Below are 15036 nucleotides of genomic sequence, written 5' to 3'. Positions count from 1 at the left end.
TGACTACAAAAAGGTATGAAGAAACTTTCTAGAAATGTTCTGTATTTTGATTGAGATCAAACTTAAAATGTGTGCATCTAATTATATGTAAATTTTTTTTTAAAACCAGGACACAGTTTTATTATTATTTATTATTATTATTATTTGAGAGGGAGTCTTGCTCTGTTGCCCAGGCTGGAGTACTCAGCTCACTGCAACCTCTGCCTCCTGGGTTCAAGCAATTCTCCTACCTCAGCCTCCCGAGTAGCTGGGATTACAGGCACCTGTCACCAAGCCCAGCTAATTTTTATATTTTTAGTAGAGACAGGGTTTCACCATGTTGGCCAGGCTGGTCTTGAACTCCTGAGCTCAAGTGATCCGCCCACCTTGGCCTCCCAAAGTGCTGGAATTACAGGAATGAGCCACCGCACCTGGCCTATTTTTATTATTATTTTTCTTGAGACAGGGTGTCTCATTTGCCCAGGCTGGATTGCAGTGGCATGATCAAGGCTTACTCTAACCTTGAACTACTGGGCTCAAGTGATCCTTCTGCCTCAGCCTCTTTGGCTCTACAGGTCCACACCACCATGCCTGGCTAAGTTCTTATTTTTTGTAGAGACTGGTTCTCACTATGTTTCCCAGACTGGTCTCAGACTCCTGGACTCAGTCAATCCTCCTGCTTTGTCCTCCCAAAGTGCTGGGATTATAGGTGTGAGCCACTGCACCTGCCCATCCACAATTTTTAATTTGGAGTTAAAAACATACAGAGAAGTGAGGTAGAAGAAAATATACCAAAAACACGAATGGAAGTTATTGTTGGATCATGGGGTTATATTTTCCAAACTTTCTATAAAGAACATGTTCTTAGTGTTACAATCACAAAAGCATGTGTCATTCTCAAAATTAATGGCAATAGTAATATTTTAACACGCTTTCTGCTGACAAGAGCTTCATCTGGTAACTCAAGCCACCTGCATTACAATTCTCTGAGGCAAGATGATTGTTTCTGTTAACTGCCAGGAAAACTGATGACCAAGTAGGCCAAAGGCAGCTACGTGAGCTAACATGATGAAGGTTACTAAATTGGTCATCTATAAACAAACAGTTGTCTTGCGAGGCCCCATATATCATGGCTTTTCTCAACTTACCATAAGTATGTGATTGTTGCCCACTCACAATTGAGATAGCAGCACCTTCCTCCAACTGTTGAATTTTTTCTGACAAAATGAGGTTTTCCTCCAGTACTCTGACCAGTTTTTGCTTCAAACTCTCCTTTAGATTAGAAAACAAAATACAAATACATTAAGAATCTGACATTCTAGGTTGGATGTGATGGCTCACGCCTGTAATCATAGCACTTTGGCTGAGGTGGGTGTATTGCCTGAGCTCAGGAGATCGAGACCAGCCTGGGCAACACGGTGAAACCCCGTCTCTACTAAAATACAAAAAATTAGCTGGGCATGGTGGTGTGTGCCCGTAACCCCAGCTGCTCGGGAGGCTGAGACAGGAGAACTGCTTGAATCTGGGAGGCAGAGGTTGCAGTGAGCTGAGATAGCGCCGTTGCACTCCAGCCCGGGTGACAGAGTGAGAATCCGTCTCAAAAAATAAAAAATAAAAGAATCTGACATGCTGAGGTGTGTTTAGAGAACTGAAAGATCTTTTCCTCTATTTAGTGATAAAATGATTGGAAGTCAGCATCTTTTTCTCACTAGAATTTTAATTCATTGGTAAATACAGCTCAAATAGAGTAAACAAATTTATTACATGGACTAGCAATCTTTCTTATGAGTTATCTACTACTCTTGCAGAACAAATGGTTATTTTGACAAGTGGCCAGCATTCTTAGTCATCTATCATCTATCTAAAGTTTCTAGAACTGAACTTGGTGTTTGAAAATCCTCTAACGTTAAGAAAAGGCGGCTGAGGCAGGGTGCAGTGGCTCAAGCCTGTAATCTCGGCACGTTGGGAGGCTGAGGCAGGCGGATCATGAGGTCAAGAGATCAAGACCATTCTGGCCAACATGGTGAAACCCCGTCTCTACTAAAAATACAAAAATTAGCTGGGCATGGTGGCGTGTGCCTATAGTCCCAGCAACTTGGGAGGCTATGGCAGGAGAATCACTTGAACCTGGGAGGCAGAGATTGCAGTGAGCCAAGATCGCACCATTGCACTCCAGCCTGGCGACAGAGTGAGACTCCATCTCAAAAAAAAAAAAAAAAAAAAGAAAGAAAGAAAAAAAAAGGCTGGCTGGATACAGTGGCTCACGCCTGTAATCCCAGCACTTTGGGAGGCTAAGGTGGGCGGATCACCTAAGGTCAGGAGTTTGAGACCACCTCCGCCAACATGGCGAAACCCTGTCTCTACTACAAATACAAAAATTAGCCGGGCGTGGTGGCGGGCACCTGTAATCCCAGCTACTCGGGAGGCTGAGGCAGGGAGAATTGCTTGAACCCGGGAGGCAGAGTTTGCAGTGAGCCGAGATTGTGCCACTGCACTCGAGGCTGGGTAACAGAGCAAGACTCTGCCTTACGAAAAGAAAAGAGAAGGCCGGGTGCGGTGGCTCAAGCCTGTAATCCCAGCACTTTGGGAGGCCGAGACGGGCGGATCACGAGGTCAGGAGATCGAGACCATCCTGGCTAACATGGTGAAACCCCGTCTCTACTAAAAAATACAAAAAACTAGCCGGGCGACGTGGCGGGCGCCTGTAGTCCCAGCTGCTTGGGAGGCTGAGGCAGGAGAATGGCGTAAAACCCAGGTGGCGGAGCTTGCAGTGAGCTGAGACCCGGCCACTGCACTCCAGCCTGGGTGGCAGAGCGAGACTCCGTCTCAAAAAAAAAAAAAAAGAAAAGAAAAGAGAAGAGAAGAGAAGAGAAAAAGGAAAAAAGCATGAGGATACGAGTTGTTTCTTCTCCTAGAGCCAGCAGGCTGATGCTCTAGAATGGTCCCCGGCCCCTGGCCCCTGGTTCAGGGCTCTCAGCTCCCTTAGAAGAGAGGAAAGACAATCCGAGATACATTCACTGGGATCAAACCATAACCTTCAAGAACATTATCCTAAACATTTCCACCTAGAGTTTTTTGGAATTTTTGTTTGTTTCTTCTCATTTCAAGTCTTTCTTTAGAATTTTTGGATTAGGGTTAGGATGACGGAGTCAGCCCTGCAGAACCTCCAAGTTGTCCCTGTCCTAGCAAGTTTTGTATTCCTGCTGTGCCCAGACTTTTTCCATATTTTGGTTAGGTGTTCATGGTGATGCTGATCATTAGGGCACAGAGATGTTGTAGTCCTGCTGCTCTGTCCTTTTCTAAAGGGAGATGAGAGGGGCATACCATGTCATTAGGGACCAGCTGCGCAGCCTCCTTCAGTTCAAGCTCCCTCCTGCAGAAGGCTTTCGTCGTGTCTTCAGGATGTGAGCGACACCTCGGCTGAGAAGGAGTCGGGACTACCAAAGACAGAAGCAAATCTCGGGCAGGACCTGCCAAAAATTCAGGATGGGCACACAGGCCAATCTTAAAAGCTAAAGCACAGCATTCCTAGTCAGTAACTACCAGCTCTCTGGATCAAATAGGGTAATCTAGTATCTCCTTTTTACCAGAACTTAGTAAGTGGCAGAAAGAGGTATTTTTAAGAGGACAAGAAATTATATCCTACATCCTCTGTGGAGAAACAACAGCAGCCCCTTGTGAGTGCATGATTCCTTAGTCATTGATTAGTGGTCCTGGGGATAATTTCCTACAAAATGGGAGCAATAGGTCAACATGAGAAGGAAAATAACTGTGTTAGGATTTCTTCTTCTGGATATCCCTTTAGACATTTTTTAAAAAGTTTTTTTAACCCCAAACCACTTTCAAGTTTCTAGTTTTTTTGTTTTTTTCGTTTGTTTGTTTTTTTCCGAGACAGAGTCTTGCTCTGTTGCCCAGGCTGGAGTGCCATGGCACAATCTCGGCTCACTGCAAACTCCACCTCCCAGGTTCAAGCAACTCTCCTACCTCAGCCTCCCAAGTAGCTGGGATTACAGGTGCACACCACCATGCCCAGCTAATTTGTGTATTTTTAGTAAGGATGGGATCTCATCATGTTGGCCAGGCTGGTCTCCAACTCCTGACCTCATGATCCACCCACCTCGGCCTACCAAAGTGCTGGGATTACAGGCGTTAGTCACCGTACCCAGCCAAGTTTCTAGTTTTTACTTAAACTTTTACCACCAACAAAATTTCCTTAATTATTCTTCTATTAAATAGCCAATAAACATGTTAAGGATCAAAAAGAAAATAACAACAAATAAATGCATGATGCCAACATTTGCAAAACTGTTTTCTCCCTTGTTTCTAAAAAACGACCCTAAAGAGAGTCCAGGTCATTTACTCATTCGAGTTTTTCAAATCATAACATTCTAACAGTCATCTCAAAACTCTGATGATCAAACCCAATTTCTGTTGTATTCATTATTGGCACTTTCCCAAGGATCACAAAATCTTTAAAAAAATTAATATAGTCATTAATTTACATATCTGGTTACTCTATATATTACCAAAGACTACCAAATATTCACAGGAGGAACAAAACAATCGTTACAAAACAATTAGAAAAGGTGCTGCTTTTAAAAAATAATGAAGAAGAATATGAGAAAAATGCAGATTTGTTAACTATGGTGTTTCTGAGATGTTTTAGGATGTGATCATGAGAACAACTTTCCTTGCAAGTGAAGTGGGCTAAGTGGTTTTTAGCAGAACACAGAGCAGAGGCAAAGTCCAGCTCCTCTCTAGGGACAGAGAATGCATTCACTCACCAAGAAACTTCTTGTTCAGGAGGAGGGAGCCAGAGCCATTCCAGTGCTTATCCACAAGCTCCAGGAGCTGTCTGAGGACAGTGGCCACATGGGGGGTTCTGGCAGAGATTGGGGGACTGTGGTTTCCAGGCAAACCGTGCAAACTACCCAGGTCACTAGAGAGAGGCTCAAGAGAAAAAAAAAAAAAAAGCAAAAACAAACAAACAAAAAACCCAACCATTTGTCATTCTTACACAATAAGGGAAGTAAGAATGTAGACATTTAGACTTTTTTTTTTTTTTTAATTTTTTTTTTTGGAGACGGAGTCTCGCTCTGTCGCCCAGGCTGGAGTGCACTGGTGCGATCTGGGCTCACTGCAATCTCTGCCTTCCGGGTTCAAGCGATTCTTCTGCCTCAGCCTCACAAGTAGCTGGGACAGGCGTGTGCCACCACGCCCGGCTAATTTTTGTATTTTTAGTAGAAACGGGATTTCACCATATTGGCCAGGCTGGTCTCCAACTCCTGACCTTGTGATCCACCCGCCTCGGCTTCCCAAAGCGTTGGGATTACAGGTGTGAGCCACCGTGCCTAGCCTAGACTACTTAAAAAGTGAAAAAGAAAGATGATTTTGGCTGGGTGCGGTGGTCATGCCTGTAATCCCAGCACTTTGGGAGGCTGAGGCGGGTGGATCACAAGGTCAGGAGATCGAGACCATCCTGGCTAACATGGTGAAATCCCATCTCTACTAAAAATACAAAAGAAAATTAGCCGGGCGTGGTGGCGGGTGCCTGTAGTTGCATCTACTCGGGAGGCTGAGGCAGGAGAATGGTGTGAACCTGGAAGGCGGAGCTTGCAGTGAGCTGAGATCGTGCTACTGCAGATGCCGTCTCAAAAAAAAAAAAGAAAGATGATTTCATCTTTCAGTTTGGATTTGAGTAGCATAATATTATTTATGTCCAAGACAAAAACATAAGATATTCAAGGATAATTTCAAAGGTAACAGTATCTTGTATGATAAATTTTAATAGAAAATTTCAGGCCAGGCCTGGTGACTCATGCCTGTAATCCCAGCACTTTGGGAGGCCTAGGCAGGCAGATCACTTGAGCTCAGGAGCTCAAGACCAGCCCGGCCAACATGGTGAAATCCTATCTCTACTAAAAACACAAAAATTAGCCAGGCATGGTGGTGGCCAGCCTGTAATCCCAGCTACTCAGGAGGCTGAGGCAGGAGAATTGCTTGAACCCAGGAGGTGGAGGTTGCAGTGAGCTGGGATCGTGCCACTGCTCTCAAGCCTGGGCGACAGGGCAAGACTATGTTACAAAATAATAATAGAAATTTTCAGAAGAAAATTAAAAATTTGTTGTTTGACACCTACATCTATGGTTCAATATGTTATATAATAGAAAGATGAAATTGCAGAACATTTTAAAAATAGTATTATATTTTATAAAATAAATTGGGGAGTAATATAAAAAATTATAACTCAAAGTAAGCTTATTTAATATATTAATATATAATAAACATAAATATTCTATAATATTTTATTTAAGACAGGGTCTAGCTCTGTACCCAGGCTGGTGTGCAATGGTGTGATCTTGGCACACTGTAGCCTTGAACTCCTGGGCTCAAGCGATCCTCCTACTCCAGCTTCTGGAATAGCTGGAACTACAGGTGTGCACCACCGTGCCTGGCTAATTCTACATTTTATTGATTGATTGATTGATTGATTGAGATAGGGTCTTGCTCTATTGCCCAGGCTGGACTGTAGTCGCATGATCTCAGTTCACTGCAACCTCTGCCTCCCAGGTTCAAGCAATTCTCATGACTCAGTCACCCAAGTAGCTGGGATAACAGGTGTGTACCACCATGTCCAGCTAATTTTTGTATTTTTAGTGGAGACATGGTTTTGCCAAGTTGGCCAGGCTGGTCAAAAACTCCTGGCTTAAGTGATCTGCCTGCCTCGGCCTCCCAAAGTGCTGGGATTACAGGTATGAGCCACCATGCCTGGTTTTTTTTTTTTTTTTGAGACAGAGTCTTGCTTTGTCACCCAGGCTGGAGTGCAGTGGCCCGATCTTGGCTCACTGCAACCTCTGCCTCTCAGGTTCCAGTGATTCTCCTACCTCAGCCTTCTGAGTAGCTGGGACTATAGGCGTGCACCACCCCAGTTAATTTTTTGTATTTTTAGTAGAGATGGGGTTTCACCATGTTGGCCAGGATGGGCTCAAACTCCTGACTTCAGGTGATCTGCCTGCCTTGCCTCCCAAAGTGCTGGGATGACTTATACCTTTCAGAAATTAAAGAGTATATTTCTTTTTTATTTATATTCAAGCAGCTGTTTTAAAGCTTTCCATAAAGAGAAAAATAATGTCTAACAGAAAAAAAGGAGTTTTTAAGATCGTCTAGAAAAGCATATTGAAATTTTAACATTTATTTATTTGTTTATTTATTTATTTTATTTTTTGTAGAGAGAGGGTCTCCTGTGTTGCCCAGGATGGTCTTAAACTCCTGGCTTCAAGTAATCCTCTATGTTGGCCTCCCAGAGTGTTGGGATTATAGGTGTGAGCCATAGCATCTAGCCAGATTTTAACAATATAACATGAAATAGAGGTTAAAAAATTTCCTAGAGCATGTCTGATTAATATAACATCCCAAATACGCTAAATGTTGCTGGATCTTCACACTGAATACATTAACACACAGTTAGTGTTCTTGTCTGGTAAAATAAGCATGGGGAACTGAGAATGAAAAGAGACCAAAAAACTAAAGAAAACATTACAAGACTGCCCCCTTTGGTGCACAAAAATTACAGCCACTTCCAAAGTTCTGAAAACTGAATAGAAAGTCTTTAAAGAGTAAAAAACAAAAACATAAACAAAAACACTCCAAACAAACCAACAAAAACTCTATAAACCCACCCCAATGTGTAAGATTTCCAAAAAGTGAAAAATAAGTAACTAGAAATGGCTGTTTTTGACCAAATCTCCTGCTTCCTTACAGGGCAGTAAATGACTGACAAATGGTTCCTATGGCAAAGATTCTTGGGTACAAGGGAAGAGAAGACCCTAAGAGCTGGGGTTCCTCTAACCACATGGATGGATCTTCCTCATGATGGAAGTAGAACCTGGAGAAAAATGAACATTCAAAAAGACAAGAGAGGAGAGTAGAAGGCATTCTCCACAAGGGATGTATGCAAAGGCAGCAGCAAAACTTGCTAAGAACTAGTAACGATAAAGTTTTATTGTATGACACTATCATACTAGGATATTTTATTTTATTATTTTTTTTGGAGACAGAGTCTCGCTCTGTTGTCTAGGCTGGAGTGCAATGGCTCCATCTCGGCTCACCACAACCTCCTCCTCCTGGGTTCAAGCGATTCTCCTGCCTCAGCCTCCTGAGTAGCTGGGATTACAGGCATGCACCACCAAGCCCGGCTAATTTTGTGTTTTTAATAGAGATGGGGTTTCTCCATGTTGGTCAGGCTGGTCTTGAACTCCCAACCTCAGGTGATCCGCCCGCCTCGGCCTCCCAAAGTGCTGGGATTACAGGTGTGAGCCACCGCGCCCAGTCACTAGGATATTTTATAAAATGAATTACATGTATACTGTTTATGTGGGAATGGTTCTTGATTTTTCATTCATTCTCTGAACTACTTTCAGCTAAAAATCCCTTGGATAATCTAATTCATCTTCTGTTTGCTGCTACATTGGAAAAAAAATTTTAATTGTTTTAACTTCTAGACAGAAAAGCAAAGCAATGCTTTTATTATTATTATTATTTTTATGAAACTGAGTCACTCTGTCACCCAGGCTGGAGTGCAGTGGCGCAATCTTGGCTCACTGCAACCTCCGCCTCCGGGGTTTACGTGAGTCTCCTGCCTCAGCCTCCCGAGTAGAGTAGCTGGCACTACAGGTGCGTGCCACCACACCCAGCTAATTTTTGTATTTTTTAGTAGAGATGGGGTTTCGCCATGTTGGCCTAGCTAGTCTTGAACTCCTGACCTCAGGTGATCCACCCACTCAGCCTCCCAAAGTGCTCGGATTATGGGTGTGAGACACTGCGCCCAGCCTGAAGCAATGCTTTTGTAAGAACTATTTCATGTGCGGCTGAAGCAAATGTGTAAATACGATGAGACAGTAAACATAGATGCTACAGAGTTCAATCTTCAGCTGGAAGTAGATCAGGGACAGTTCTCCCTGTGATATAAGTGAGAAAATGGCAGCAGTGGGGGAATGACTTTCCCAAGAGCAGAAGGTTCAACAGACATTAGCTTGGCAGCATTAGCCACCAGCCTCTAAAAATCTCTTTGAATTTCTAGCCCTGTTGGTCAGAACCACCTCCACTCCCAACAGAACCCTCATTCTGGTCTTCAACCTGACATGTTTCTTGCACAAACACAAACAAGCCAACACTTGCCTCGCTGCCTGTAGCGTCTTGGAAATCATGCTTTAGATTCAGGTTGGCAAGGATATTGTCCTTCCATTTGAATCCTCTCTTCGATGGGCTTAATGACCTCTTAGTAAAAATCTTTCTGTCTTCTGAAGTCCCAGGAGACAACAGCAGTGTCCGCAGAGGAGTTGTCCTGTTTCCCAGGACAGCGTTGTTTGGGACAGAACCATGTGCTGGTGTTAAATCACCGAGGCTGGTAGATAATTGTTGCTCTACATTGACGAGTAGAGCAGGGTCACTGTTGAAATGGGTTGTGGCATACAGATCTGTGGAGGAAACAGAATGAGAGATGAACCTGCCCTTTGACTCCCTCATGTCTCACTTCTATCCATACCTGGCCTGTAGTCCAAGGGTCATAATAACCACTCCCTAGCATACATCCTCAACTCTTTGACAAAACTCCAACTCTGGTTAAATCCAGCTGTCCACATATTCCAAGCCTACACCAGAGCAGGGGAACATAGCTGGAGAACAAAACGCATTTGTTCTGACCTTTCTAACTTTAAACTCATGACCACTATTGTAACTGTGCCCTTAGTGGTGCCCAGTTCTTCTATTTTTTTTTTTTTTTTGAGAGAGTCTCGCTCTGTTGCCTAAGGTGGAGTGCAGTGGCATAATCTCGGCTCACTGTAACCTCTGCCTCCTGGGTTCAAGGTATTCTCCTGCCCCAGCCTCCCGAGTATCTGGGTCTACAGGCAGGCACAACCATGCCCAGCTAATTTTTGTATTTTTAGTAGAGATGGGGTTTTACCATCTTGGCCATGCTGGTCTTGAACTCCTGGCCTCAAGTGATCTGCTGGCCTTGGCCTTCCAAAGTGCTGGAATTACAGGCATGAGCCACTGTGCCTGGCCTCTCCTAATATAATACTTTGGCCAATTTACTCTTCTGTTCTCTGAGACAAATATTTCACATCTCTTTTCAAACTTCCAACACCTTCTCTTCCCTTCTTACTCCCAGGTGCCAACCTCCTTTATTTCACTGAGAGGCAATCAAAGAAAACATCTATGTGATCACACCATCAAATCTACCAACTCTCCTGTATTTGTATTAATAAATTCTCTGCCTTCCTTCTTATTACAATAGATGAACTATCTGTGCTTTTATTTAAAGCCAGCCTCTCCACTGGTGGACTGGATTCCATTTTTTATTATGGTCCCTTTTCTCCCTGGCATCATCAGTTTTCCCTCCACTAGATCATTTCTACCAGGATCTCCTTGACCCCATCCCCTCTCCAGCTACAGTTCCATTTCTCTGCTTCCTTTTACTGCAAAACTCCTTGAAGGGGTTGATATGGGTTGGCTGTGTCCCCAACCAAATCTCATCTTGAATTGTAGCTCCCATAATTCCCACATGACATGGGAGGGACCTAGTGGGAAGTAACTGAATCATGGGGCGGGTCTTTCCCATGCTGTTCTTGGTGACAGTAAGTCTCACGAGATCTGATGGTTTTATAAAGGGGAGTTTCCCTACACAAGCTCTCTTGCCTGCCACCATGTAAGACATGACTTTGCTCCTCATTCACCTTCCGCCATGATTGTGAGGCCTCCCCAGCCATGTGGAACTGTGAGTCAATTAAACCTCTTTCCTTTATAAATTACCCTGTCTTGGGTATGTCTTTATTAGCAGTGTGAGAACAGACTAACACAAGGGTTGTCTATATTCAGTAACTCTACTGCCTTGCTTCCAATTTTTTCTTGAATTCACCTCAGTGAGGCTTTCATTCTTTTTTTTTTCTTTTGTTTGTTTTGTTTTGCTTTGTTTTTTGTTTTGAGACTGAGTCTCGCTCTGTCGCCCAGGCTGGAGTGCAGTGGCGCGATCTTAGCTCACCACAAGCTCCGCCTCCCAGGTTCATGCCATTCTCCTGCCTCAGCCTCCCAAGTGGCTAGGACTACAGGCACCCACCACCACACCTGGCTAATTTTTTGTATTTTTAGTAGAGACGGGGTTTCACAATGTTAGCCAGGATGGTCTTGATTTCCTGACCTCGTGATCCACCCGCCTCGGCCTCCCAAAGTGCTGGGATTACAGGCGTGAGCCACCGCGCCTGGCTGAGGCTTTCATTCTTATGCATCCCCTGAAGCTGTTCACTAATGTCTTCTTCATTGCCAAATACCATAATCACTTCTCAGTCCCAGGCTCCCTCCCTCCCTGTCAGAAGAAGCATTTGACCTAGCATTGATGACTCCCTCATTCTTGAAACACATTCTGCACTTAGCTTTCGGATATCACTTCCTCTTGGTTTTTTCCCCTCTATCTTACTGGCTGCTGCTTTCTCACTCTCCATGATGGTTTCTCTTTATCTACTTCTAATTGTTGGAGGGCTCAGGACCAGTCCTCAGATCCCTTTTCTATCTATATTTACTCTTTCAGTGAGATTTCACCCAGTCTCACAGTTTTACTGTCACCCATACACTTATAATCTCCAAATTTATATTTCCAGCCATACCTTCTTCCCTAAACTCTGCACTAGTATGTCCAATTACCAAATTGGCATCTCTGGAAAGTTTTAATAAGGCACCTGAAACTTAAGATGTCTAAAACCCAACTCTGGATATTTATCTTAAAATCTATATCTCCCTTTCTTTTCCATCTTAGTAAATGAAAGCTCTGTTCTTCTAGTTATTCAGACTCAAAACCACAGAATCATCGTTAACCCTTTCTCCCACACTTCATCCTGGATCCATCAGCAAACCATGGAGTGTCATCTTCAGAACATATTCAGAATCTGACTACTTCTCACCACCTCCACCGCTATCTGTCTAGCCCAAGCCATCATCATCTGTTACGCTGATTCCAATCTCTTAAAGCATTAAAAAAAAAAAAAATTCTACCCTGCTCCCCATAGTCTATTCTCAACCCGACATTCACAGTAATTCTTAAGTGAGATCACGTCACTCCCTTGCTACAAACTCTCCAACTCCTTCTGATCTCACCCAGAATAAAAGTCTGGCATCTTTCTTACTTCAGCTATACACTCTACTTTCTTTGCTGCGGCCACACTGGCCTCCCTGAGGTTCCTGGAACATGAAAAGTATGTTCCAGCCTCAGGACTTTTGCATTTATTCCCACTGTCTAGAAAGTTCTCCTCCCAGACCCACATGGCTTACACTCATTCAAGTCTCTACTTTTATGGTGCCTCATCAGAGAAGCTTTCTGGAACATTCTGTCTAAAGCATCACCTCCTCCTTATCATGCTCTATGCCCTTATATAATTTTTTCCACAGCGCTTACCATAACCTGACATATATTTACATGTTAAAATGTTTATCATGTGTCTTACCCCATGAGAATATAAGCTCCATGAAAGTAGGGATTGTCTTATTATGGTAAAATATACATGGAACTTTATTTTGTTTGCTACTTTATCTCCAGACTTAGAACAGTGTCTGGGACACTGTAGGTGTTCAGTGAGTTTGGTTGAATAAATAACAGAAGAGTGATCTCTGTCACTAACTCTGAAACTAACTTCTGTTTTTGTTTTCGAGACGGAGTCTTGTTCTGTTGCCCATGGAGTGCAATGGCCTGATCTTGGCTTACTGCAACCTCTGCCTCCCAGATTCAAGCAATTCTCCTGCCTCTCAGCCTCCTGAGTAGCTGGGATTACAGGTGCACGCCACCATGCTCAGCTATTTTTGTGAGTGCGTGTGTGTGTGTGTATGCATGTGTGTGTATTTTTGGTAGAGATGGGGTTTTACCATGTTGGCCAGGCTGGTGTTGAATTACTGACCTCATGATCCGCCCGGCTCAGCCTCCCAAAGTGCTGGGATTACAGGCACGAGCCACCGTGCCCGACCTGAAACTAACTTCTGAAAGTAACTCAAAATAGAAGTGACTGTGAGTAAAGACTAGATGTCCTGGGATGCTACTTAACTAAAATAGCAAGTAGCTGTGATGCTCACTTTCCTATAAATTTTCCCTAATATATAGATCATGTTAAACTCATACCCTATAGATTTCTGGAGGTTCCAAGGACCACTGGTGACCCTAAAATACAACTTAAGAAATGCTAATACAATTTCAGAAGGGTTAATTCCAAAATTTTCAGTTATATCTTCTACCTTCATGCCTATGAAGAAGAGCTGCAAACTGACAGGAAGCTGTTACCTGAACTAAGCTTCAAAAGCCTTCTAGTGCTGGAGTCAGGGTTTGACAGAGAAGTCAATAAGTCTCCATAGGAATGCGAAGCAGTGGCCTTTATGTTATTTGAAGGCTTTATGCTGTACTCTTGATAGTTCTTGCTTCTCTGAGGCCTTTTACCAAGACTTCCATGCAGGGATAGAGTTGGAGAATAATGACTGTCATAATTTTCCAGACCAACATCTGAAGGTAACTGATAGGGATGGATCTGGCTAGAATCACCCACATCTAGGCGTTTACTCAATGAGGCATCATGGGTAAGCTGAAAAGTATCAGATTTTGGTATCAATTCCTTTTCTGGAGAAGAACCTGAAGACTTATTGTCCAAAAAAGATACTTGGTACCCTTCTCTAGTCATCTTCTCTGGGGATCGGACTGTGGACTGACGAGGCGAGTAGTGTCTGAACTCTAAACACCACCAAGGGAAAAAAACAAAACATGGTAAGAATTCTTTGTGGCCTAGCTGGGAGTACCTCTGTTCACTGAACATACTCTCTGCCAGAAACACCTCTCAGGAAGAGGTGATTTATAATTCTGATTAATGGTAGCATAAAGTGATGAAAGGACTTCCACATGGAACACCACCACCACCAATAAAATGTGGGACTTTTGTGTAAACAGTAAATAATCTATAACATTCTGGAGACAAATTCTTTTTTTTTTTTTTTTTGAGACAGGGTCTCACTCTGTCATCCAGGCTGGAGTGTAGTGGTGCAATCTTGGCTCACTGCAACCTCCACTTCCCAGGTGCAAGCAATTCTCATGCCTCAGCCTCCCGAGTAACTGGGATTACAGGCATGTGCCACCATGCCCAGCTAGTTTTTGTATTTTTAGTAGAGACAGGGTTTCACCACGTTGGCCAGGCTGGTCTCCAACTCCTGACCTCAAGTGATCCGCCCGCCTCAGCCTCCTAAAGTGCTGGAATTACAGGCATGCCTGGCTAAGTTTTGTATTTTTTGTAGAAACAGAGTTTCGCCATGTTGGCCACGCTGGTCTCGAACTCCTGACCTCAGGTGATCCACCTGCCTCCACCTCCCAAAGTGCTGGGATTACAGGCATGAGCCACTGCGCCTGGCTGAAAAAAATTTTTTTTAATTAGCCAGGTGTGGTGGTAGTCCTAACACTTGGGAGGCTGAGGTGGGATGATTGCTTGAGCCCAGAAGTTTGAGGTTATTATGAACTCTGATTGTGCCATTGTACTCTACTCCAGCCTGGGCAACAGACTGAGACCCTGTCTCAAAAAAAAAAAGGAAGGAAGGAAGTGGGAAGGGAAGAAAGACAGAGAGAACGAATTGCCTAGAAATCTACACCCATCTAAAATACCCTTCAAGAATGATAGTGAAATAGAGGCATTATCACACAAAGAAAAGCTGAAAGAACTCATCACTAATAGACCTACATAAAAGTATGTACCACTATAAGGAAAGGAAAATGATATATCAGAAGGGAAGCCTGGGAAGAAAAAGGAAGTGAGCAAATAGTGTTAAATAAATGGATAGATTTAAATCTACATTGACTATATAAAAAATAATATCTTGTGAAGTCTTTAAAAATATGGAGAATTAAAATTCATAATAACAATGTATAAGTCAGGAAAGAGTAAATGAAATAAAGTACTATAAGGTTTTTGAATTATGTAAAAGAAGACTTAAGGTATTAACAATTTAAACACTATGTAAGTTAACGATACATATTATCATTTGGGGAAT

At 43.2% G+C, this 15036-nt stretch overlaps 1 protein-coding gene across 4 annotated transcripts in view; it reads right to left on the bottom strand.

Moving 5' to 3' along the window:
- Positions 1 to 15036, bottom strand: part of LRRC36 (leucine rich repeat containing 36) — a 60026-nt gene that overhangs the window by 4968 nt on the left and 40022 nt on the right. For 3 of the 4 annotated variants that reach the window (XM_033218772.1, XM_033218774.1, XM_033218775.1), the window contains exons 8-12: positions 13295 to 13735; positions 9157 to 9455; positions 4764 to 4929; positions 3304 to 3449; positions 1128 to 1251 (exon numbers count right to left, since the gene is read on the bottom strand). In XM_033218772.1, coding sequence (XP_033074663.1) covers positions 1128 to 1251; positions 3304 to 3449; positions 4764 to 4929; positions 9157 to 9455; positions 13295 to 13735 — 1176 coding nt within the window. The remainder of the gene's footprint in view (positions 1 to 1127; positions 1252 to 3303; positions 3450 to 4763; positions 4930 to 9156; positions 9456 to 13294; positions 13736 to 15036) is intronic. The other variant, XM_033218773.1, reaches the window with a different exon arrangement.

The sequence above is a fragment of the Trachypithecus francoisi genome, unplaced genomic scaffold (genome assembly GCF_009764315.1).
Source record: "Trachypithecus francoisi isolate TF-2019V2 unplaced genomic scaffold, Tfra_2.0 Lachesis_group10, whole genome shotgun sequence".
NCBI lineage: Eukaryota > Metazoa > Chordata > Mammalia > Primates > Cercopithecidae > Trachypithecus > Trachypithecus francoisi.
Note: the sequence above shows the minus strand (reverse complement) of the source record. Positions and strands in the feature narration are given on the sequence as shown.